Raw genomic sequence first — 24,176 nt, forward strand, 5'->3', positions numbered from 1 at the left:
AGCACTTGAATGCTTATCAGAATCTTAACTTATTTTTAAGAGTAGAACAATATTATTAGTAATCAAGTATGAGCAATGAGAGAATGAGAGAGAGTTAAGAATAAGGTAGCACTTGTATTAGAAGAATGAGTTGAAAATAATGAAGTGAGGGGTCCTATTTATATAGCAAAGAAGAGAAACATAATAAGGGAAATAAAATAAATTAAGGAGTCAATTAAATCACAATTTCCTTATTTTAAAGAAGAGCCAAATCAGAAAAAAATTAAAAATATTTTATTACCAAATATAATTAAGTAAGAATAAATTAATAGAGAGTAATATTATTTTTCCATAAATAAAGAAGAGCCAAAATTGATTTTTTTTAAATTATGATTATTATTTTACCATATAAAAACAAGTAAGAAATCAGTCAAAATTCTAGTTATCCAAGCAAATCAAATAAGGATATTCACTAATTAGTAATATATAAATTGACAGAATTTAAGGAAAGATGTAACGACCCACTAGGTCGTTATGAGAATTAGGACTATTTTGACTCTTCCATTAAAAAATGTATAAAAAAATTAGAGGAGTAATTTAAACTATTCGATAACTATGAGTACTAGAGTTGAGTAGTTAATGTGTCACATCCCTAATAAAAAGTTACCACTTGATCCATGTATGGAATTCACTAAGAAAAGAAATGTTTCACAATTTCTGAGTCAAAGCTCGGGAACAAAAAAATACATAAATATTAAAATATCAAAAAAAAACCAAGAAGTATTATTAGGTCAAGGAGCACGAAATGTTGCGGGGTTACGATGATTTCCTGGTAAGCACTTCAATGTCATCACTTTGTATATGTAAATTGTGCAATGCATCTGAAGGAGTATAATAATTTATTTTAGTATAAGAGTATAACTCTCGATGTATTTTCGAGGAGTACCATGTATATATGGTTGAGGGAGTACAGGGTATTCTGAGATATATCATTTCATGGTAATTATTACATTGCATTTTATCACATCCTTCATTCTTGATGCTTATCTATTTAATTTGGTGGTTGGAAATTACTTAATGTTTGATTACCTCTATTTGATGAAACTTAAGTCCGAGCTTGGAGTGTCTTGGAGTTGTGGTGGGCTATTTGGTTGTTCCGTGGCCCACACCTCCCTTTATCTTTTACTTATTTTGTCATTTAGTATTCAGCAAAGGTATCCCTTATGTTAGATTTGTCATTTTAGTTTCAGACTTGCATTAGATTTGTCATTTTAGTTTCAGACTTGCATCGTATTTTAGAAGCTATTGTACTTATGACACCAATTCTTGGGTGGTATTTTTAGCTTTTCGCAGTTCGTACTTCTAAAGAGCTTTATGTTGGAGATTTTCACTTAGTGTTTATTTTCTTTTTTTCTCACTATTTAGTTAAGGTTGGTAAAATATGTTGGGTTGACTTACCTATTGGTTGGGAACATAGGTGTCATCACGACTTGTGAATTTGGGTCGTGACAATTTTAATATCAGAGCCCTAGGTTCATTGGTCTCATGAGTACAAGAGCAACATGATCCTATTCCTACACCTGCTTCTAGGAACACTATCTGAGGTAGAGGCAGGGGACGAGCTCGAGGTCGGAGTAGGGACCGTATTGCAGTACATGTGGAAGGTCAAGTACCAATAGCTACCTAGGGTCGTGATAGGACCGGACCTCCGGATGCAGAGGTTATTCATGGGGATGTGCAAGATCGTGTCGAGGGGGATGGGCCAGCTCAAGCTCCACCCAGTACTATTGTCACCCAAGTGCTTCAAGATACCTTAGCTCGTATATTAGGATTCCTAGAGGGAATGTCTTAGACAGGAGCTTTACCTGTCACTTTTGATGTCTCACAGACCCGTAGTGGATGTCAGACTCCAGATCCAATAGTTTCCCCAGACTCTCAGAATCCAGAACTCAGCCAGCTACTACTGTAGCTCCTCGTTTGGATGGTATGGAGTTTCCAGATATGCATCACATTTGGCGAACAGACCTTCTATGACCGTTGATGATCAAAAGATGTTTGGAAGGTTCAGGCTAATGAATCCTCCTACTTATACTGGTGACTTAATTGAGGATGCATGTGAATTTATAGTTAGTTGTCATGTGAGGTTCATAATCTTGGATTAGTGGAGTCTCATGGAGTTGACTACACAGCGTTTCAGATGACTGGCTCTACCAAGCAATGACGGAGGGATTATATTAGTTGTAGGACAATGAGAACCCCTCCACTATCCTGGACTCAGTTTACTTAGGTACTTCTATTCAAATTTGTTCTACGCAGTGAGAGAGCGCGCAAGAGGGTCGAGTTTGAGGGTTTGCAGCAAGGTGGTATGTCAGTTGCAGAGTATGAGGATCAATTTCATGCCTTGGATAGGCATGCTTCGATGATAAATCCCACAGAGGCTGAGAGAGTGAGAAGGTTTGTTAAGGGGCTAATTATTCCGATTCGTCTAGGAGTTTCTCAGGTTGCTGCTTCTTGTGTTCCATTCCATAAAGTGGTAAATGCTGCTAAGGAGTTGGAGATGATTCAACGTGAGGGATTTGAGCAGTGTGAGGGCTAAAGGACCCGTTATTCAGGTGATTATGGTGGTGCTCCGCCTAGGAGTCAAGGTTATGTAGGGAGAGGTTATCACTCTCAATCCAGCAGGCCCGTTCATGTTGCTATACCTTCGTTTGAGGTTGGTTACGCTGGGCATAGTTCTTCGAGCTCAGTGCATACATCACATGGTTCATCTTCTAGACCTATAGTTCGTGGAGGGCATTCTGGTCATTTAGGTTTCTCTCATCAACCTGAGTCTCGTAGGGGCTATTTTGAGTGTGGTGATGTGGGACACTTTGTGAGAGACTAACCTAGGACCAGACGAGGTGGCTTACATCTGGGTTCTCAGGCTTCGACTTTCAGAGCTGCACAACCTCCAGCTAGGGATGGTGCACAGAGTGGTGGAGGTGGTTCTCATTCAGGTAGAGGTGATTCTCCTTCTGGTCGAGGTGGTAGTCGTGGAGGTTCACAATCTGAGGGAGGTTGTTCTCATTGTTATGCTTTTCCGGGTAGGCCAGAGGTTGAGGCTTCAGATACTATTATCACAGGTATTATTTCGGTTTGTCATCGACCAACTACTGTATTATTTGATCCAGGATCTACTTATTCTTATGTGTCCACATATTTTGCTCCTAGTCTGGATATATTATGTGAGTCTCTTGATTTGCCGATGCATATTTCTACTTGTGTTGGGGATTCTGTAGTTGTATATCGAGTGTATCGATTATGTATTGTTACCTTGATAGATTATGACACTCGTGCAGATTTAAATGTCTTAGATATGGTAGATTTTGATGTGATTCTTGGTATGGATTGGTTATCTTCTTACCACACAATTCAAATGTCATGCCAAGAGAATCACTTTAGCTATGCCTAGAATTTCTATAGTAGAATGGAGAGGTTCTTTTAGTCACCATCCTAAGGGTGTGATATCATTTCTTAAGGCTCGTCAGTTGGTACAGAGAGGATGTTTAGCTTACTTGGCACGCATTCAAGATACTAGTGTTGAAACTCCTATACTTGAGTCTATTCTAATGGTAAGTGAATTTTCAGAGGTATTCCCGACCGATTTGCCAGGTCTTCCACTAGATCGTGATATTGATTTTTGTATTGATGTAGAGCTAGGCACTCAGCCTATTTCCATTCCTCCTTATCATATAGCACTGGCTGAATTGAAAGAGTTGAAGGAGCAGTTGCAGGATTTGCTGAGCAAAGGTTTTATTAGACCAAGTGTATCTCCTTGGGGTGCTCCAGTGTTATTTATGAAGAACAAAGATAGATCTATGAGTATGTGTATTGACTATCGGCAATTGACAAGGTAACCATCAGAAATAAGCACCTGATACATCGTATTGATGATTTCTTTGATCAATTGCAGGGTGCTTCAGTTTTCTCCAAGATTGATTTGAGATATGCCTTTCATCAACTGAAGGTTAGGGCGAAGGATATCCCTAAGACATCTTTTTGAACACGTTATGGACATTACGAGTTTTTGGTGATGTCTTTTGGATTGACTAATGCCCCTGCAACTTTTATGGACTTGATAAATGGAGTTTTCAGACCGTATTTGGATTCCTTTGTTATTGTTTTCATAGATGATATATTGATATACTCACGCACTAACGAGGAATATGAGCATCATTTGAGGATTGTGCTTGGGATTCTAAAGAAGAAGAATCTTTATGCAAAGTTTTCAAAGTGTGAGATTTGGCTTAGTTCGGTAGCATTCTTGGTACAGTGTCCAAGGAAGGTATTATGGTGACCCTAAGAAGATTGAGGCAGTTAGAGATTGGGTCAGACCTGCTTCAGTTACTGAGATTCGGAGTTTCTTAGGCCTTGCTGGTTATTATAGATGGTTTGTAGAGGGTTTCTCATCCATTTCAACTCTATTAACTAGATTGAAACAAAAGGAGGTGACTTTTCTGTGGTCTGACGAGTATGAGGTTAGTTTCCAAAAGCTCACTTTTATTGACTACCGCTCCAATTTTGACCCTACCCGTGGAGGGAGAGGGTTTTGTTGTATATTGAGATGTTTCTCGGATTGGTCTTTGTTGTGTATTGATGTAGAAGGGAAAGTGATAGCTTATGCTTCGAGGCAGTTGAAGGTTCATCAGAAAAACTACCCTATTCATGATTTAGAGTTGGCAGTTGTTGTGTTTACGTTGAATATTTGGAGGCATTATCTTTATGGTGTACATTGTAAGGTGTTCATGAATCATTGTAGTCTCAAGTATATATTCAATCAGAGGGATCTCAATTTGAGGCAACGGAGATGGTTGGAGTTGCTCAAGGACTACGACATGACTATTATTTATCATCTAGGCAAGGCAAATGTTATAGTAGATGCCTTGAGTCGGAAGGCGGTAAGTATGGGTAGTCTAGCCATGTTACAAGTTGGCGAATGTCCTTTAGCAAGGGATGTTCAATCCTTGGCCAATAAATTTGTGAGACTTGATATTTCAGAACCTCGTAAGGTGTTGGCTTATATGGAGGCTAGGTCATCCTTGTTGGAACAGATTCGAACTCAACAGTTTGATGATGGTGATATATGTAAGATTAGAGACAAGGTGGTAAAAGGAGAAGCCAAGGCTGCAATTCTTGATAGTGAGGGAGTTTTGAGGATTAAAGGTTGTATGTGTGTTCCTCGGACAGGTGATTTGACTAGATTGATCATGGAGGAGGCCCATAGTTTGAGGTACTCTATTCATCCAGGAGCTACTAAGATGTATCGTGACTTGAAGCAACATTATTGGTGGTGTCGTATGAAGAGGGACATAGTAGATTTTGTATCTCGATGTTTGAATTGTCAGCAAGTGAAGTATGAACACCAAAAGCCTGGAGGTATGACTCAGAGGATGCCCATACCTGAGTGGAAGTGGAAGCGCATTGCTATGGACTTTGTGGTAGGGTTGCCACGTACCTTGGGTAAGTTTGATACTATATGGGTCATCGTGAATCGACTGACTAAGTCTGCACACTTTGTACTAGTTCAGACTACCTATAACTCAAAGAAGATAGTGAAGATCTATATTCAAGAGATAGTTCGTTTGCATGGGGTTCCTATATCTATTATTTCAGATCGTGGCACCCAATTTACATCTCATTTCTGGCGTTCTATGCAGAAGGAGTTGGGCACTCGCGAATGCTGCTGACCTCGATGTTTCATGGTCTCCATTGCTGCTGAAGCTGCTGCCAGTTGTTGCTGGTTCAGCTGTCTCTGCAGGTTGCTGGCTGCTGCTGTTGCTACCGGTAGTCTACTGCTAGTCGCCAGCTGCTTCTGCTAGAGCTCGCCTGCTACTGTCCCTGCAAAATAAGAAGAAAAGAACAGAAGAAGAAGAAGGGGAAGGCAGATGAGGGAAACAGGGAAGGAAAGAGGAACGATCGGAGAAAGGGAGAGGAGAAAAGGGAGACGGCTGGAGAGAGAGGATGAAGAGAATGGAATGAAAAATGTTTTAGGTTTATGTCTTTTAGGTAGAAAAGGTAGATTAAATCTGGACCATTAATTTTAGAAGAGATGAGGGGCTAGGATTTGATTTAGGATTTAATTAACTAAATCGATGGATGAGATTAAAAGATGGAGTCTTAAAATCAAATTGGATTGGATATGGAATGACTAAAATTGCAATAAAATCGGCTAGAATTGAAAGGAAGAGGATGATTAAAGTTGAAATAAAATTTGAATTGGAGTGGCTAGAATTGAAAGAAATTAGAAAACAATGGGTTAAGATTTAAATGATTTTGAGGAAAATTTAGGAATTAGTATTCAATAAAAATACTATATATATTAAAAATATTTTCACTTAAATTTTAGAACATTCAAAATTTATTAATAATTTTATAATATTTTAATAATATGTACAATAATTTTATAAAATAAACATACTAAAATATAATTTCCATGCAAAATCGATTAAAATTCTAAACTTTAAATAAATTTTAAATAATCGAATAGTATCCATAGAAATGGTTAAAGGTCGGTCAAAATTGGGTGTCAACATTTTTTTATTTTAATTCATTTTTGATAATTACTTAGTGGTCTAAACTGAACTTAGTCAGTTTGCACTTTTGGAAAAAGAACAAGGGCTTTGAGAAAAGAGAGAAGAAGAGGAGAAAGGAGAAGAACGTTCGTGATTTGTCAACATCGTCGAGATTAGCTTGTGGGTTTCGTTGGAGGTGATCCCTACAAAGGTATGTGAGATCATAGAGTTGGGTTCTTTCACCCACGTGCGAAATATGTTTAATTCAATGATTTTTGTCCTAAAAGAGTTAATATTTTGATGTTATTGAGTTGTGTTCTTGAATTGTTTTCATTCTTGAACTTACATATGATTGATGGGTTTTTTTTTGACATTTTTGCGATATTAGAATTTATTTCGACTTAGATTCTAGTTTACATGTTTTGTTTATCTGAATCTAAGAAAGTATTGAGAAAAAAAATTGATTTAAACGATTTAAGATTAGAAAATGAGATTAAAAAAAGTGTCAAACATACCTGGGGAGGGTCAGGCGCGGCACGCCCCATCTGCGCTTGACGGTCTGGGGCGCCGCGCCTGCAATGCACCCAAAGTGAGCCCCAGGAAATTCGAGCATGGTCGATGCCCCCCGAATGCGCTCGGATCAGCATTTTTCATGCAAATTTTGTCATTCAATCTGTTTAAGCCTTTTTAAAGTGTATTAACACTTTTTGTTGATTCTAACTACTCTAAATGAATTCTAGACATCTAGAATTCATCCAGAAAGATTACAACCTTGAATCTATAACTTTAAATTAATGGAAAGTTAAGAGCCTAGTCTAGGAAGTTCTTAGAGTCTTTTCAAGAAGTCTTTTACAAATGCTTTTAATTTTGTTTTAAGACTTGCATATCAAGTTGAATAAAGAGTAAGGATAAAGATTGAAGTTCATTTCTTCAAAGAAGTATAATATGGAGACTAAGTATTCCCAAATAGTTTAAAATGTTTTCACATTTAAGTAAGAACAGAAATTGAGATTTCCAAAGAGCCTTAGAGCTAGTTTTCAGAAAACAGTAACCGTTTTCCCTTTTCTTCTTAACACATTCTTTTTCTAATAATGTTTTTTTAAATTAACAAATGTTCATCTTACTTCAATTTTTATATATATATATTTAAAAGAGTACATGAAGTTATTCTATTTTAATTGATAAAATGAGATTAAGAAGAAAATAAATATTTGCCACATTTTTATTTGTTAAAGTGATTTTCAAAGAGAGAAAACAAGAATAATATTCTTTAATAATATTTTAATTAAGACAAGACGTGTTTAAAAAGAAAAAAAATGTATACATTTATTTGAAAAAGGATATTTTTGACCCGTTTAGTAACTTTAGGGACATTTTTGGACCATAATATCGATTGCAAAGGCATTTTTGAATCAAGTATTGATGATAAGTAATTTTTTAAGTCAAATTATAAATGAATAATATTTTTATTTCTTTTACATAGTTTAAAGAAATTTTTAACCCTTTTCCCTTATTTTAAGCGTAGTTTTAAGAATATTTTAAGACTAATATTGAGACTAAAAATACCATATGGTATTCTAAAATTTGACACAATTTTCAATGGGGTACCGACATTAGCCGGTCAATTCCCGGTCAACAGTGAAACTGCAGAGAAAAAAAAAAGTTTTTTGTTTTTCCTACTTAAACTACACAAAAAGCGGAAAATGCCCTCTATGTTTTCAAATTTTTTGAAGTACTCTCTAGGATAAGACCTAGTTCTCTCTCTGCCATTTTTCAGACTGAATCACTCAAAAATCTCCATAGATATACTCAGGTGAAGTTAAATTTTGCATTTTTATAGTTATTTTTTGTGTAATTTATTTGAATGCACTCTTTTTAAGTTGATTCATTTGGTCAAGTTATGTTTTTTATGTTAAAATGTTGCAGTTCTTTTGTGATTTTTGAGTTGTATGGATTAATCGGTTTGTTTGGTATGAATATGGTGTAATGCTTGTTATTTTGTTGCATTATTGAGGAGTTGGAATGTGTTTTGATGGACCATGTTGGGATTTTTTCTTTGTAGGATTTTTTTTTTTTTTTGATTTAGAGGTTTAGGAATTAGGGTTTTTTAATTGGTTCATTGAGGAGGTAGAAATGGTTGATGATGTAGAAATGTATGTCTTTTCTTGACATGTTTTTTTTTTTTACTTTCTTGGCTATTGACAGTATTAAATGTTGCAGTTCTTTTATGGTTTTTAGTTGTTTGGATTAAGGGATTTATTTAGTATGGATATGGTGGAATGCTTGTTCTGTTGTTCCCTGATTGAGGAATTAGAATATTTTTTGATGGACCATGTTGGGATTTTTTTTTTTTTGGGATTTTAGTTTTCTTTTTGATGTAGGGATTTATGGATTAGGGTTTCTTGATTTGCTTATTGAGGAGGTAGAAATGGTTGATGATGTAAAAATACACGTCTTTTCTTGACATGGTTTTTAGTTACTTTGCTATTGACAGCGTCTCGTTGATAATCTGTTTTGATTTTTTACCTTTTTGGATAGAGGTTAATTTAGTGTTGGAGTAGTGAAATGGATTATGTTTTGTTGATTGATAGAGAAATTTGAAGCATCTTATGGGGCAAAATGTTTTTTTTTTTTGTAGTGGAAACTTACTTTTCTTTGCTACAAAGATTTTGGAATTAGGGTTTTGGTTGATTGGCCAAGGAGGCAGAAATGGTTGGTGAAGATAAAGGGAAGAGTGCTGGTGCTATTGTTCCACCAGGTTTCTTGGCCGAAAATGGTCAAACTCTAAAGAAATTGAAGTGCCACCTAGTTGAAGACAAGGATGGTGATATGAATCTTGATGGTTCATCAGATGTTGTTTGTCGGACTTACAAGAGGCGGAAGCGTACAAAAGTGGTAGAAGATGGCTTTGTGGTGGGGCACTCTGCTGGTCAGAGTACTAACAAGGTCTGATACTCCTTACACGCAAACTCTTGAAATGACTTTTTTATCTTCTGTTTTTTACCTTTCTTATGCGTAATGTCTTAGTCTTTCCTCTATCCTTCATGGAATAACCAGTTTTGAATCTGATGATATGTTTATTTTGTTTCTTTATCAATAAAAAATTCCTACTCTTGTTCTCTTTCTTTGCAATTATCTTTATATGAGGTATTAGTTCTTTTTTATTGGCTCTTCTCTTAACTTAGGTTGTGTACAGAGTTACGTGGAAAGCTATACTAATTTAGAAGACCTATCTTTTTTCTCTTCTCACTAAAGAATTCGTTCTACTTTATATGAGGGGTGCCCATGTGAGCTTCTTGAGAAGGGAAAAGGAGTTGGTGGCTCTTGGGTAACGCCCCTTAACCAAAAAAAAGTCTAAAAAATATACAAAAGGTAGAGATAAATTATTGATTTTTTAGCAAACATAATAAAATAAAGATAATTATAATAATAATATGAAACTACATTGACATATATATCTCCTTGTTGCTCTATGCTAATAATTCAATATCATGGTTATGGTTGGCGACTTGACATAAAGTATACCCCTCTCTTCCTTGCCTGTTGGTAAACACCCCAACCCCCACCCCAATTTTTTTTCTCTTTCTATCTCTTTGAGATCAATGACATATAACAATGATGAATGGATTTACCAGATAACAGAAGTATAGACCATTTGTACCAAGATATTAGAGATGTTGTTCATACGCATAGTTCAGAAAATACAATTTCATTCATCATTTATGTTTTGAAAATAGAATGTGGTTTTAACTGTAAAGGTTGATTCTTCTGCCATTCTGCTTCTGGTCCCAGAACCAATATCAATTAGCACCAAAATTCTACCAAGTTCCCAGATGGAGATCCATTATGAAGGCCATCATATGATTAACTCCTAAGTGAAAACTTAAGCTCTAGTTCTGCTATCTGTAATGTGCTGCGAGGAAGAAAATTTTAATTGTCTCTGTTCTCTTTAGACAAGAAACACCTCCTTACAATTTTTCTCCACAAGTTACTTAATAATAGCACAAGTGAAGCCACCTTCCGTGGCTTTTTATGATTTCCAATGGGAGAAAGGATTCTACTCAATCATGTAAAAGTCAGTTTTAGATAGATCTAATGATTCGTGATTCTGTGCCCCTGCATCTTCTTCCATTCTTTTCTCCCAACACCTTTTTTCCCCCCAATAAAGTTAATCTTGAAATCATTTTCATATCAATTATTTTTGATGCTGCACAGGAATACCCTTAGTTGCTTAGTTTAAAATAACCAGGGTGGATGCAACATTATGTTACCGGGTTCGTCTAAATCCAATACTTTCAAAGTGGAACCTGAATTTATGTGTAAAAATTCGCTGAAATTGCAACAGCAAGTAGAGTTGAACCCATTAGTTACATATATAATGAGTTCAATACTAAGAACCTTAAAAGTTGAACCCATAAAGCAGTGTTCAGGAAAGTGAGAGCGATGAAGCGAAGCGATGCGAGCCTTCTATGCTTCACAGACTAGAATGAGTATGTGCACGCTTCATCGAAGCGAGCGCTTTATCGCCTAAAGCGTGAAGCATAGCCTTATCGCTTTTTTACCGCTTCACGCTTCCCTGAACACTGCCATAAAGTGTAATTCTTAGACTATCCTCTGTTTAAAAAAAATGTCTTCTTTTCACTTCATTTAGATGATGCCACCTTTGAATATTATATGATAAAATTTCAAAATGTAGTGTGAGTTATGCTGTATGTCTAATAGAAAATTTTATGGTGTAGACTTTTCTTTGAAAGAAATGTTGTAAATTTTGATAGAAATTTCTGTTAGACAGACATTTCCTTCAAATATAAGTCTGTACCCTAAAAATTTCTATTAGACAGAAAGCATAACTCATACTACATTTTGAAATTTTATCATATAATATTCACAAAGAACATAATGTGCAGAATTTAGGAAAGATGAAAGAATATCCAACACAAGAAAAAAATTGATATGTATTCACCATTGATTTTGATAGAGAAATCAATATATTGTGATTAAGAGGATTTATGAAGTGAAAATCATGTTAATCAAGATGGAAATACATATCAATTTTTGGTTCAGATGCAAATATACAATTTCACGTTTTCTTACTCCCAAGTTTCTAATTTCCTATTATGAAGTATTCACCTAGTTTATTTTCTTTAAGATTATGTTATAAATGTACTGCTTAGTACTGCTTCCTAATAAGGAGAGTTCATGAGCCTACTGACTTATCCCAATTCTTTTTTTTGAAACTGGTAACATTACTCTATATCCACAGGTATACTACAACCAAAAAATGTAGTTCCCCTTCAAAGGTATCACAATCTATCAAAAGCTCAAGGCTAATACTTGTTGCCTATAAACAATCTAGAACATCAAAGACGTCTTCAGTTTGAGCTAATAAACTATGTTTGCACCAAAACTAAAATAGAGCTGAACACTTCATTTTGACATTCTGTAGACTGTTTTGCACATTACCAGAGCTCCTGTTGTTTCTCTCTTTCCAGATTGACCACCAAATGCATGCTGGGACTTATCCCGATTCTTCAAAAATGCTTTTTGTTGGATGATTTTTGCTTAGAGTGCCTTGCATCATCGCTGCCTGCAATATGCCTTGCTTCAAGACCACGATCTTGACAATGTCATAGTTACTCTTTAAGAGATGCACGTCCAATTAAGAAATTCCGTCCTTTAAGTACTAGTTGGTGGTCTTCTTCTTGTTTCTTCCTTCCTCCTGTTTTTCTTTGTCCATCTGCACTATACTTTTCTTGTTCTTTGATATACAACTGGTTTGCTTTTTGGTATTCTCTTTGTCCATATGTTGTGTTGTAGGTTTTTACTTTTTGGTATACTTGTATGGCCAATTTTGTCCTTTTCATTAATATAGTCGTTTACCTGATAAAAAAACAACTGGCTTGCTTGATTTTATGCAGTCGATGAATGGACCAGTAGATACAGCTCTTAACAAAAGTTCTTGCATGCAAGCTAGTGTAGCTCATATGGAACCACATGGTCTTCTGAATGATTCCGGTGATTTGCTTGTTAGGAATTGGAAGGGTGCTGCTCTAAAGCAGATGTTTCAATCATTAGAGAGTGATGGTGGTCTGAAAGGATGTATTCAAGAGGCACTGGCATCACATTCAGAAGCCAGTTGTGCTGTTGAAGCTAAGGTATTTCTGTTGCAAGTATCTGGATAACTCAATATACATTAGTAAGCTACTATATACTTTGCTGTTAATTGTTCTTTATAGCTTGTTGCTTTTTTTTTTTCAGGAATCTGGAAAATGTTGTGAAGATGGGAACCGAGGTTCTCTGCCATCACAGCCTGTGTCTTATGGAATCCAGAATGGAACAAAAGCAGTGCCTGGTGGATCAGTGGATGAGCCAAAAAGTCGCACAGTGACAGAGTTCTGTCAGCACATGTTTCTTGATATTGTCAAATCAGAAAAGTTTGCTCAGCTATGTCACGTGCTCTTTGAAAATTTCGAAGGAATGAAGGCTGACAAATTTTTTGATATTAGTCGCATTCACTCAAGGATGAAAGATGGATCTTATGAAGGCTCATCCCTCCTTTTTCACTCAGATATTCAACAGGTACTGTTTTGCATTTTCTGTTTGTGCGTTGGTTTCAGGAAAACAGCCATGTTGTGTATTACTTGGACTTGGCTAACAATCTAGCTAAAATCTCTTTAGTTCCTACATTATGTTATGGTGTAATGTACTTAATCCATCTTTCATCCTCTCTGCTTAGTTTCTCCTTTTTTGAGTCTGATAATGAACTCTCAGCCAGGGAGTAGCTTTGAGATACTTGTTATTGGCATTATTCATTGTCTGCTATAGCTTGTGCATGTGTTAAGTGTTATGAACCTTCACGATGCATTTTGAAAACTGGGTTAAATATAACTGTTTTGACTTCTCGGAATGGTAGTGGTTGGGTAAGACTACTAAAATCTTGTACCTTCTATTCCAAACCTCACTACTATTCTTCGTGTTTTTTCCATGGTTAGGAATACAAATGTCTAAATTCCTAGGCACTCTTAAAGTATTGATACAATCTGTTATGAACTCCATATATTGTGCTGCATTAACTTCATGCATTGAAGCATACAGCTAACATACCCAGGAACTTTGCTGCGCATAGGAAATACACTAGATAAAACTTTATATTGAGACTTTCTTTAAAGTAAATGAACTTTTTTTTAAAGACTTACAATTACAAATATATTAAAGTAATTCAACTGACCAAACAACAACAGCAACACACTCAAGCAATTCAAATCAAAATCAACAGTTCCTAGATCTGCTTCTGTTTGTACTGACTTCATGAGAGACAAACATACAAAATTCAATGTAATTTGTTGTATTGATAAAACTGTGATAAATAAAATGAACTGTTGATGTACATATGGGAACTCCTGTTGGAGAAATTTTATAATGGGTGAGACACAAGTATGACTAGTTGTGTGAGGGATTTTCAATAAAAATATGAGTGTAATATGGGACCAATTATTGACGGGAAACAATATAGGACCCATTATCTCATTTTTTTTTGGAATCAGATAACATTATCTTTTTTTTCCTCTTCACCCAACTACACAAATTCATTTCTGGCCAGTGAATTACCTGCTACTTGAAATGCAGCTCATTACAATAAAAGAAGCGTTCAAAGTTGCTGGTAATGCAGCTTGTTACAACAAGAAGCATCCTGAATGGAAATTGCAGAAAATTTTCCTTTTATGGTATTGCGTACCTTTTGTATGTATTTTTGGTGGTAGAACATATCTTGCTCAGAGATAATGAAAGCAACATATTTGCAATTGTAAGATTCGGTTCCTACTAGTCTACTTTATTGTTACTGAATAAACACCGTAATTTCAGAAAAGAAGAAAAAAACTTTTCTACCAATTTTGAACCAAAACCTCTTCAAGATGTCCGCATTCACAACCTTCTTTTCACTTTCACTGAATACCCATTTTTCAGTTTCTGAAGTTCTTAATAATATTGTCCTTTTGTTTACACCCCCATTTCTTTTCCATTTTCACTATCCATATTGTCAATTTCTTGAAATGCTTGTAATTTTCTAATTTTTTGATAATCATTACCCAAATCAAAAATAGAGAGAGGAAGGGAGAAAATATGGATGATAGAGTTGTGGATTGAACAGTGGCATCCCATTTCTGACTTTGAACTCGGGGCTGGGGTTGTATTGGGATTTGGGGGCTGTTCTGATGAAGAGGGAGAAAAGATAGAGTAGGAGAAAGATGTTTGTGTGTGTGTGTGTGGGGGGGGGGGGGGTGTCTAGGAGTAAGAAATGTGGAGAGGGGATTCGCAAGGGTGATGAGGGGAGTGAGAGAGAAATTGATAAATTAGGGGTTCCACAATTTACACTTGTCATGAAATGTGAAATCTCATACAATTAATAATTTTGTCTCACACCAACTAAAATTTCTCCTCCTATCGAAACATACAGATAAGTTGTAAAAACTGCATGGAGTGTCCTGATGATAAATCTTAGTTACTGGGGAACCTTGTTAGATATTCGTATTAAACCAAAGAAGATCATTTCCATTACAAATCCTAGGAACCTGTTTAGTGTTGTCTAAGGCCTGCATCTGCAATCCATTCAAATCAATATGGCACTCTTGAGCAAAAACTGCTTTGAGTATCTCTGGGAATGATCTGTATTTAGTGTGAAATTCTTTAAATGCAACGTAAACATCTCTGAGGATAAATTTGCAAGGTGTGAATTTTGTCTGGGTCTCTGGGAATAAGAAATGTGGAGAGGGGATAGATTCGCAAGGGTGATGAGGGGAGTGAGAGAGAAATTGATAAAGTAGGGGTTCCACAGTTTACACTTGCCATGAAATGTGAAATCTCATACAACTAATAATTTTGTGTCTCACACCAAATAAAATTTCTCCTCCTATCGAAACATACAGATAAGTTGTAAAAGCTGTATGGAGCGTCTGACTTCAATTTGAGTAGCTGTACCTGATGATAAATCTTAGTTACTGGGGAACCTTGTTAGATATCCGTATTAAACCAAAGAAGATCATTTCCATTACAAATCCTAGGAACCTGTTTAATGTTGTCTAAGGCCTGCATCTGCAATCCATTCAACTCAATATGGCACTCTTGAGCAAAAGCTGCTTTGTGCATCTCTGGGAATGATCTGTATTTAGTGTGAAATTCTTTAAATGCAACGTAAACATCTCTGAAGATAAATTTGCAAGGTGTGAATTCTTAGTCTGGGTCTCTGGGAAAGTTGATGATGGATGGGGAAGTCTTCTAGTCATATTACTGATTGGTGTTTTTTTTTGGGTTGGGAGGCTTGGTAGTATTCTGGATTCCCTGCTAATTGTGTAGAAGGTTGATCTATGTTTTTTAGTTCCATCTGATAGGTTTTTTGCTTAGTTATTGCTATCTTTACTTCGTTAGAGTATTTCATGCATCCTATTGTGGTATCTAAATGTAGTGCTTTATGATTGCAAACTTACGTATTTGACCATGAAAATACTGTCAGTGTCTCCAGTTAAATGAGTTGTAACTTGATTAAAGAAGGATCCTTTGATTAGTAAAATGGTCTAAAGATCAACATAATGAGAGGAAGACTTTAGCTTATGCAGAAATTTGGATTGCCGAATAATACATGTGAGTGGTGAAAGCTATGTATGATTTTATGCTTTTTGCAGTTAAATTATGTCTTGTTTCGGGAATTGGGTCTTCATAATTGAGGAGATAGTTTACGAGGAAAGAGGCTGTTGAAACTTGAAACTTTCCATAGAGGAAAGAGGTGGTTTGGTGGTAATTTCTTGAAACTGGATAGATGGAAGGTGCAAGATGGGTGTGTTGATACTCATCTTATCGGTGATACTGTGATTGTAAATTTGGTGGGTTTGCCGCTTCACCTCTGTTTGTTGACCTTTTCAAGAAGGTAGGGGAGCTGTGTGGGGGGCTTTGTTGATGTTATTTGCAGTATGCAGTATGCACAGCATTTCTAGAGTGAAAATTAGGGTGAGGAAAGGGGGGAGGGGCTCTGTTTCTATGAAGGTGGATGTTGGAGAAAGTAGCTATAGAACATGGATGTGCATTATATTTCAAGCTGAGTTTTTTATTGCAGAAATGGAGGAAAACATGAATCTATCCAGCAGGAGGGGAGGAAAAGGAGGTGGGAAGGGGAGTAGGGTAGCGGAATAAAGGGGAAAAAGGTCATCGGAAGTTATGTAAAGAGCTGTTGCTGAAGAGTTGCTGGAAGGGAAATAAGACTAGAAAGTGATTTGCGTAGGGTTATGCCATCATTCCAACCCTACCCATATTATTTCTCTTTTTCAATCGCGTCGTTCCATCAATTCGAACTATCCTATATAATTTCTATTTACTAGTTTGGTCGTGACATCATTCCGACCATACCCATATAATTTTATTTTTAGATTGTGACCACTTTTAGCCATCAAATCTAATACTCCGGCATATGAGCATGTTCCGATCAATTTTTCGGTGACTTTCTTATTTAATATCATCTCATCTATTGATTCCGACACGATCCATATACTTTATAGTAGATTTGAGCACTTTGTTGCTAAGGGGGAGTTTAGTAGCCTTGTATGTCGATTGTGCATATCACTCTATGGTTTAGAACAATTTTTCTCAAGCTTGGTTTGGGAAGTTCAACACAAACATCATGAATCTAATTCAGTATTTCATGCGAAAATCAAGAACATCGAGATTGACTGACATTATGCATCAAATCCAATATTTAATGTGAAGGCAAGCACATTGATTATTGACTGTCAGTTTTGTGAAGTCTACAAATATCTCACCAAGTCCCTCATCGGTCTCCGTGTTAATTACATTCGTAACAAGCTAGGTACATGAATTGTACGCACTAGCTTGAAGGGGAGTGTTAGAATATGAATAGGTTTATACAATCCTATGAGAATAGGAATATGTTTATACAATCCTAGTAGAACAAGAAAGGTTTCTACAATCCTATTTAGAATAGAATAGGAATAGAAATAAAAACAGGAATAATAAATAGTATCTTACTTGGTAAAGGTTTGTGTTCTGGTGTCTATAAATAGGGTTTCAATGTAATAATGTATACAACAACAATTCAATAATATTCTTTTCCTATATTTCTCACAAAGGGAAGTAAATAAGAGTTGTTAGAATAGTAATAGGTATATATAATTCTACTTACTAGCGTTTGGCCATAGATTTTCAATTATTCTTGGCAAATATTATTTGAATGAAAATTTGGGTGAAATTTCACCATATGTTTGACCATAGTATTCGGAAAATATAAAAAAGAATTTGGAAAATATATTTCACTTTTTTAGAAAAATATGACTTATACTCATAAGTTTTAAAAACTATCAAAACTAACTATAAGTTTGTATTACAAGTCAATTGGATGTCCGTTGCAACGGTAACAATTAGTGTCCATGACACTAGAGCAATGTGGTAGTTTAGAGTGAGCGCAACAAGCATTATTCCATACATCGTGAAGTAGACAAAGCACATGACTTTGTTACCTTGAGCCGATTGTTCATCATTTCATCAACAACCATATCATCATTTAAATATTTCATCACTACTTTGGTGTTCACGTAAAAATTATGTTGTACAACGCAACCTACTACTATAGAGGGTGTTTTTTGTAAAAAAATAGAAGTTCGGGGTACAATTTCAATTTTCAAAAGATTTCAAATAATGAGATTTGACCCAAATACTAGAAAAAACTAGTATTTGGAAATTTGGGATATTTGCTAAATAATGACAAATTGTATGGACAAACACTATTTGTCAATTTTTTTTCCAAATATTAATTAGGAAATCTATGGCCAAACGGGCCCTTAGAATAGGAATAGTAGTAGGAATAGTATATAGTGTCCTACTTAGAAAAGGATTGTATTGTAGTGTCTTAGTTGTAAAATATGTCTATTGTATTGTCTATAAATAGGGTCTCTTTGTAATAGTGTAGATACAAAAATTCAATAATATTCTTTTCCAATATTTCTAACAAGAGTTACTTACAGAACCTAGTAAATGAGTAGTGTTATTACTTCATATAGGAGATACAAACACATATAAAATATTGACAAATTTATAGACAACAATGAAATCTATATGATGCATGTCTAAAAGTACATAGAAATGAATTTAAGAATGAAATCACGTGTCATTTCTTGAAACAAAATTTTCCCTTGACCATTGACCATTGATCGATTGATGTGCATCTACTGAAATCGTCCAATCTTAGTTTTGGTTTCTGATTTCCTAACAAATTGCCGATCAGCAATGGGAAAGAGGTTAATCAATCTTGAGTTTATATATTGCATTGACAAAAGAGATGTCTACTCTTGTTGTCTCTAGCTAGAGTAAAACAACATGACTAAGCACCTTATATGGACATGCAAAAATGAAAACAGCTTCCCTGATTTATGCATTCAAGTTTTCTTTCTTGTTCTGCTCTCTTCTTTAAATTTGTTAAGAATTCCATCTTCAAAAGTTAACTCTATTAGTTTCTTCACCGACTTGAACCTGATTGTGAACACATCTTTTGATCAATACTTCAACCAATTAAAAAGAAAATTGCTTAAAAATAATTAAAAATTACCAAGTCCGAAGGACTTCTGTATCTTCTCCTTTACCGAACCAACTAATTGGAGAGCTAACACAATATGAAAAATGGAGTCCTTAATTAACTAACTGAAGGACGCTCCCTGAAATAAACATGCTTTTATGGATGGTCTAGAGAAGACATCGACAATGGTTACACATTAAATACGGATTGACATAAGTAATCACAAACATTTAAACTTAAATGCAATGAATCACAATTCTAAGTGTCTCAAATGAACAAAATACATTAAGACACTGAGGTAATACATCATGACATGAATAAACATTTAAGCAAATACCTTGTCGTCATCTCACTCTAAGCTTCTTAAACAGGTAAAATTACAAAGCTTAATAACTAGCACGAGTTAACAAATCAAAAACATGCATAAACATTCAAACAAAAATGCCTTGTATGCAAAACACAATTTTAAGCTTCTTAAACACATAATAATAGAACTTACAATAACAAATAGGAAAACCACACCTACCTCTCACACCTTTTCACTAGGGCATATGCGCCGCTGCCCTTAATGTGCCCGCATCATTTCAGCTTCGCTTCCCTCATCTTGTCCACCACAAGGCCCACTCCACCTTGTCTTGGACATCTTCGTTCCTAATCCTTTCTTTCCTAATATGTCCACACATCCATCTCAGCATCCTCATTTTCACAACTTACATCTTCTGAACGTGGGAGTTTTTTATAGGCAACACTCCGTCCAAACAACATGGTTGATCTAACCACCACTTTGTAGAATTTATCTTTTAAGTTTTGGTGGCACTAATCACTTAAGTTGCTCAGATTTGGGTGCAGATGTCCGATACGGGTGTGAATCTAGAGGTCGGGTCCTTCATGATCTAATTTTAAACATTCGGGGATATGGATCCATGTATGAACACGGGTGCACGGGTTCGCCTGAAATTGATTAAAATATATAAAAATAGAGTTGTAAAACCTAGATTCTGAGATAATATGTGGAGAACTTGAGGAGAATCTGGGAAGGAGATTAAAGGAAAAAGAGTGACATAGGAATTTCTATATAAAAGGTATTCCATTTTTTTCAATTTCATCACCCACAACCATGTCGTGTCGACACAGGTACGGCACCAAAAGTGAAGACTCCGAGCAACTTAGCGTGAGTTATCGCACAAGACTCTAGATGTGAGCCTCCATTTCATCCACCCTGCATTCTTAGCTTCTTTACGAATACCATCAATAACAAAATTAATCAGCTCAGCACCCTGGTATTATGACCCTTGACCTCTAGCCCAATTGTTGCCAACACTCGGCTGACCAAAAATAATGTTATTACTTATTAGATCTGAAAGACTGACCGTAATGGTCATATCTAACACTGTTCAAAGTATCAGGCTCTAAATCCATAAGAAGAGTTTCAGTTGCAAGTCTAAATGAACTAATCTATGTTAGCAGATGTAATTTGCAAAGAAGTTCCTCAATAGAAAATTAATGATTGTTTTGTTGTGAAAAAGAAAAAAGCTGATGTAGTAGAAGAAGGATAAGATAGTTAAACGGTTTAAATATGGCAATAGTTATGTACGTTTCCAATTTTTAAAACTTGAAATGGCAATTTTTTCTTTTGAATTTTCTGTTTTTAAAATAATGTCTATTGAAAATTTATGTGTACCACGTGATAGCTGGCACTTTCTAAAGATACAGATTTGATTTATTTTTTTAAAATTGAGAATTTGGTTTTTTTTGGGTGGTGCTTACACGTGGCACTTTTGCCTCTCCTATTGTATACTTTTTTTTTTCAAACTGTCCTCTCCTATTGTATATAGATAGATTATTAAATATAAATCAACGAATTGTACAATGATTGGAGCTATCAAGTTAGATTTTAGATGTCCGTGAATGAAATTTTTGGTGTAACTTATATAGGACTATGCTTAATTTTAGGTAATGTTGGTTATAGTTTCTGATGATATATCTGTACTGACATATCTTGAGCTATGATGTTTGCAAGTCTTAACGAATTTGGTAAGACTAAAAAATACGCCTTGCTACTTCCTTTTTTTAAAATCTTTGTTACCTAATGTGCACAGACACAATATCATATTGTATACATAGCACAATCATTTATAAAAGATATTTAAGGATTTTCTGATTTTGTTTCCTTAGATAAATCTGCTTTTCTGATTCTGTTTCCTTAGACTTGCTTGTACACATCTAAATAACTCTCATTCTTTGAATGATACGTGTAGGAAGGTTGTTCCAGGGTCTATGGTTCTACCTTTATCTGAAGCAACACAATGATGATGAAGCATTTTTTAGTTCTAACTCGTGTATCGTCATCCTGAATTATTTGCAGATGTGGACAAAGCTTAATGAAGTTGGCAGTGAAATGATTTCTCTTTCAAGGAGTCTTTCAGAAATATCTACAGGTTGTTTCCGAGCTCAGGTACGTGGTTTCTTGCTAACACTTGGTTCATTGAGCTTCTGTCTTTTGCACACAATGCTGGTAAAATTGATGTGATTTTAACCTGTCACCTCTTTAGGTGAGCGGTTCAGTGCATGAAAACACTGAAGATATAAAAGAGGAGGCAAGTCTTCTTTTCCGTCATGCTTTTCTGTTTCCGTTTTAGTGGTTGACTATTGGTAATTTTGGTTGTTCTCTAGTTAGCTTCTTGGAGGAGAAACCGCTTTTGAAAATTGTCGTCCCGGAAATTTCAAATCCTTCACTGTTCTTGTAGCATAAAATTTCTCATTCAATGGTATTATCTCTCAATTCTGGATATTTGGTTGTGGCAACTGGCAAGTGCACGTCACCAACCAAGTACTTGCAGTTATTCCAGATTTCTTGGGGAACCACTCAGGGGAATAATGTAGCCAAGCTCCTAGAAGTGGTATTGGAAGCCCTTTATGGGGAGATACCATCTAAAAAAGCTCTTTATGGGGATATATATAGGTATCTTCCATATATAGTGTTTACGTGAACCGAGGGTGTATGACCTACTGTCAGTGAAGTCGGTGCATACCTCAGCTATGCCAAGGTTCACATCCCAGCAGCACCAAAATTACATTATGTGATTTCTTTCCATGAGTTTAAGCGTTGGTGCTGAGTATCTGTGCTAGTTTAAGGTAGTACCTAGTGGAATAGTCGAGGTGTGTGCAACTGGCTTGATCACCACCATTTTCAAGAAAAAGCTTGTCGTATACTTATTTTGCTTTTGGTTTCAAACCTTGAGTTCCACATCGTTGGAATTATATCTTCGTTTTAATATGAAAGTATAAATTAAAAAATTCTTGCTTTTGGCTGGACTCGGTGCTGCAACTTGATATCTACTTTATGAAACCCACAAAGTAAAAAATCACAAAAAATCTGAGGGATTGACTTGGCATCGTATTTTATTTGTTTCGACAACTTGAAACTGCAGATATTTTTAATTATTAGAATTCAAGTTTACTATGTTTTCTTTTCTTTTTGATGTTGACAGTTAGTTGCTAAAATGGAACAAGCAGAGACCAATGGTGTAAATAAAAGATGTGCTTGCCAATGTTGTGGAGAGAAAGCGGATAGTGGGGATAGTTTAGCTTGTGATTCATGTGAGGAGATTTATCATCTGGCTTGTGTTGAGCCTAGTGGTAAAGAAATTCCCATAAGAAGTTGGTATTGTCCCGAATGCACTGCCAAAGGAATGGATTCTCCCCATGACAACTGTGTAGTATGCGAAAGACTCACCACGTCTAGCTCAGTGATAGTTGAAAATGAGGTTGAAGACCTTACATCTGAAGATATGGTTCAAGAATTGGAGGATAGCACAAACGGTTTAGTGGATGGTGAACTTAAACTCTGTGAAGGAGTTGAGGATTCGCCCTTTTGCAACGTATGTAGAACTGTGGTGAGTAATGACAATGTTAGAATATGTGGTCATTCCTTCTGCCCTCACAAGTTTTACCATGAGAGGTGCTTGACCAGAAAGCAGTTGGATGCTTCTGGCTCCTGCTGGTACTGCCCCTCATGTCTGTGTAGAGCTTGCCTGAATGATTGTGACGATGACAAAATCGTACTTTGTGACGGCTGCGATCATGCTTATCATATTTTCTGCATGCAACCACCACACACTTCAATTCCTGTAGGGAAATGGTTTTGCAAAAAATGTGATGTACAGATACAGCGCATACGCAGAGCAAGAAAGGCATTTGAGTCTTCTGAAAATGAAGCGAAGAAGAGAAAAGAACAATGTGGAGAATTAGGTGTACCAAAGGGTAAGGAGAAGGAAGCTTTAAATGAATCTGGAGGTATGGAAATGCTTCTAGATGCTGCCCAAACTCTCAACTACCAGGAGGATTTAGCTGCTTTAGGATCAAAAGACTGATACTCAAATCATTGCATGAATTATGGTAGCTCTGTATATGAAGGATGTGGTTGGGTTCCAGTTGACAGTGGTACATGACCTGTTTACCGGTGGTTTGGCCTGTAAGGAAGATACTAGTGGTGAACTTTCAGATATTGGTAGCATACAATTTCTTGTCTAACTGATAGTCCTTACAAGCCATGCATGCCTGTAGTGTTGCAGATTGTATTTTCTAGTACATATTGCTTGTTGGGGTTGCCAGCCACAGCAACTGCTGTTCCATGTGGTTGTAAAATGAGAGAACCGACTTCCTGAATGTCAAAAGGAATTTCTCTATTCTTCTTTGTTGTTTATGACATGTTTAGGGATAGCAAACAGGGCAGTTTCAGGGTAAACCTGGGAATTTCTCTATCCTGATTTGTTGTTTATGCCCTTTGTTTAGTGATAGCAAACACGGCGATTTCAGGGCAAACCTGTGAAGACTTCCCCGCATAATTTGCTGTTCTTTTTTCTTAGATAAAATGAAAATAGAAATTTCAAACAACAGTTGTTTTTCCAACGGGCGTCCTCTTTATCATACAGTGACAGGTAAATATTCCTGGCGTTATTTTCTTTACATGTGCATGTGTTGGTATGTGTATAGTTCTAAGTTGTGTGAAATATATTTTTTGATATTGAGAAAGAAAGAGATAAGTTTTAGGTCCATCAAGGCTGTTCTTCTTT

At 35.9% G+C, this 24,176-nt stretch overlaps 2 protein-coding genes across 5 annotated transcripts; both read left to right on the plus strand.

Annotated features, from left to right (window-relative positions):
* Positions 1 to 1,706: 1,706 nt before the first annotated feature.
* LOC138348189 (uncharacterized) lies at positions 1,707 to 5,983 on the plus strand. The gene is made up of 10 exons (XM_069296812.1): positions 1,707 to 1,760; positions 1,868 to 1,944; positions 2,296 to 2,546; positions 2,592 to 2,851; positions 2,903 to 3,101; positions 3,607 to 3,785; positions 3,932 to 3,985; positions 4,278 to 5,248; positions 5,676 to 5,776; positions 5,838 to 5,983. Exons 1-10 carry the CDS (start codon positions 1,707 to 1,709, stop codon positions 5,981 to 5,983), a joined length of 2,292 nt encoding a protein of 763 aa, XP_069152913.1.
* A 2,187-nt stretch (positions 5,984 to 8,170) lies between these two features.
* Positions 8,171 to 23,997, plus strand: LOC101244658 (PHD finger protein EHD3). Of its 4 annotated transcripts, none has more exons than XM_010321398.4 (7): positions 8,171 to 8,343; positions 9,169 to 9,476; positions 12,449 to 12,685; positions 12,789 to 13,109; positions 21,467 to 21,556; positions 21,654 to 21,698; positions 22,593 to 23,997. In XM_010321398.4, the coding sequence occupies exons 2-7, from the start codon at positions 9,240 to 9,242 to the stop codon at positions 23,472 to 23,474; spliced, it is 1,812 nt and encodes a 603-aa protein (XP_010319700.1). In that variant the 5' UTR covers positions 8,171 to 8,343; positions 9,169 to 9,239; the 3' UTR covers positions 23,475 to 23,997. The 4 variants fall into 4 exon arrangements, with proteins under 4 accessions (XP_010319700.1, XP_004237353.1, XP_025886551.1 ...); XM_004237305.5 differs by having other exon boundaries at positions 8,218 to 8,343; positions 9,197 to 9,476; XM_026030766.2 differs by lacking the exon at positions 21,654 to 21,698 and having other exon boundaries at positions 8,222 to 8,343; positions 9,197 to 9,476.
* The last annotated feature ends 179 nt before the right edge of the window (positions 23,998 to 24,176 follow it).

Source organism: Solanum lycopersicum, chromosome 4 (genome assembly GCF_036512215.1).
Source record: "Solanum lycopersicum chromosome 4, SLM_r2.1".
In the NCBI taxonomy this organism is placed as follows: domain Eukaryota; kingdom Viridiplantae; phylum Streptophyta; class Magnoliopsida; order Solanales; family Solanaceae; genus Solanum; species Solanum lycopersicum.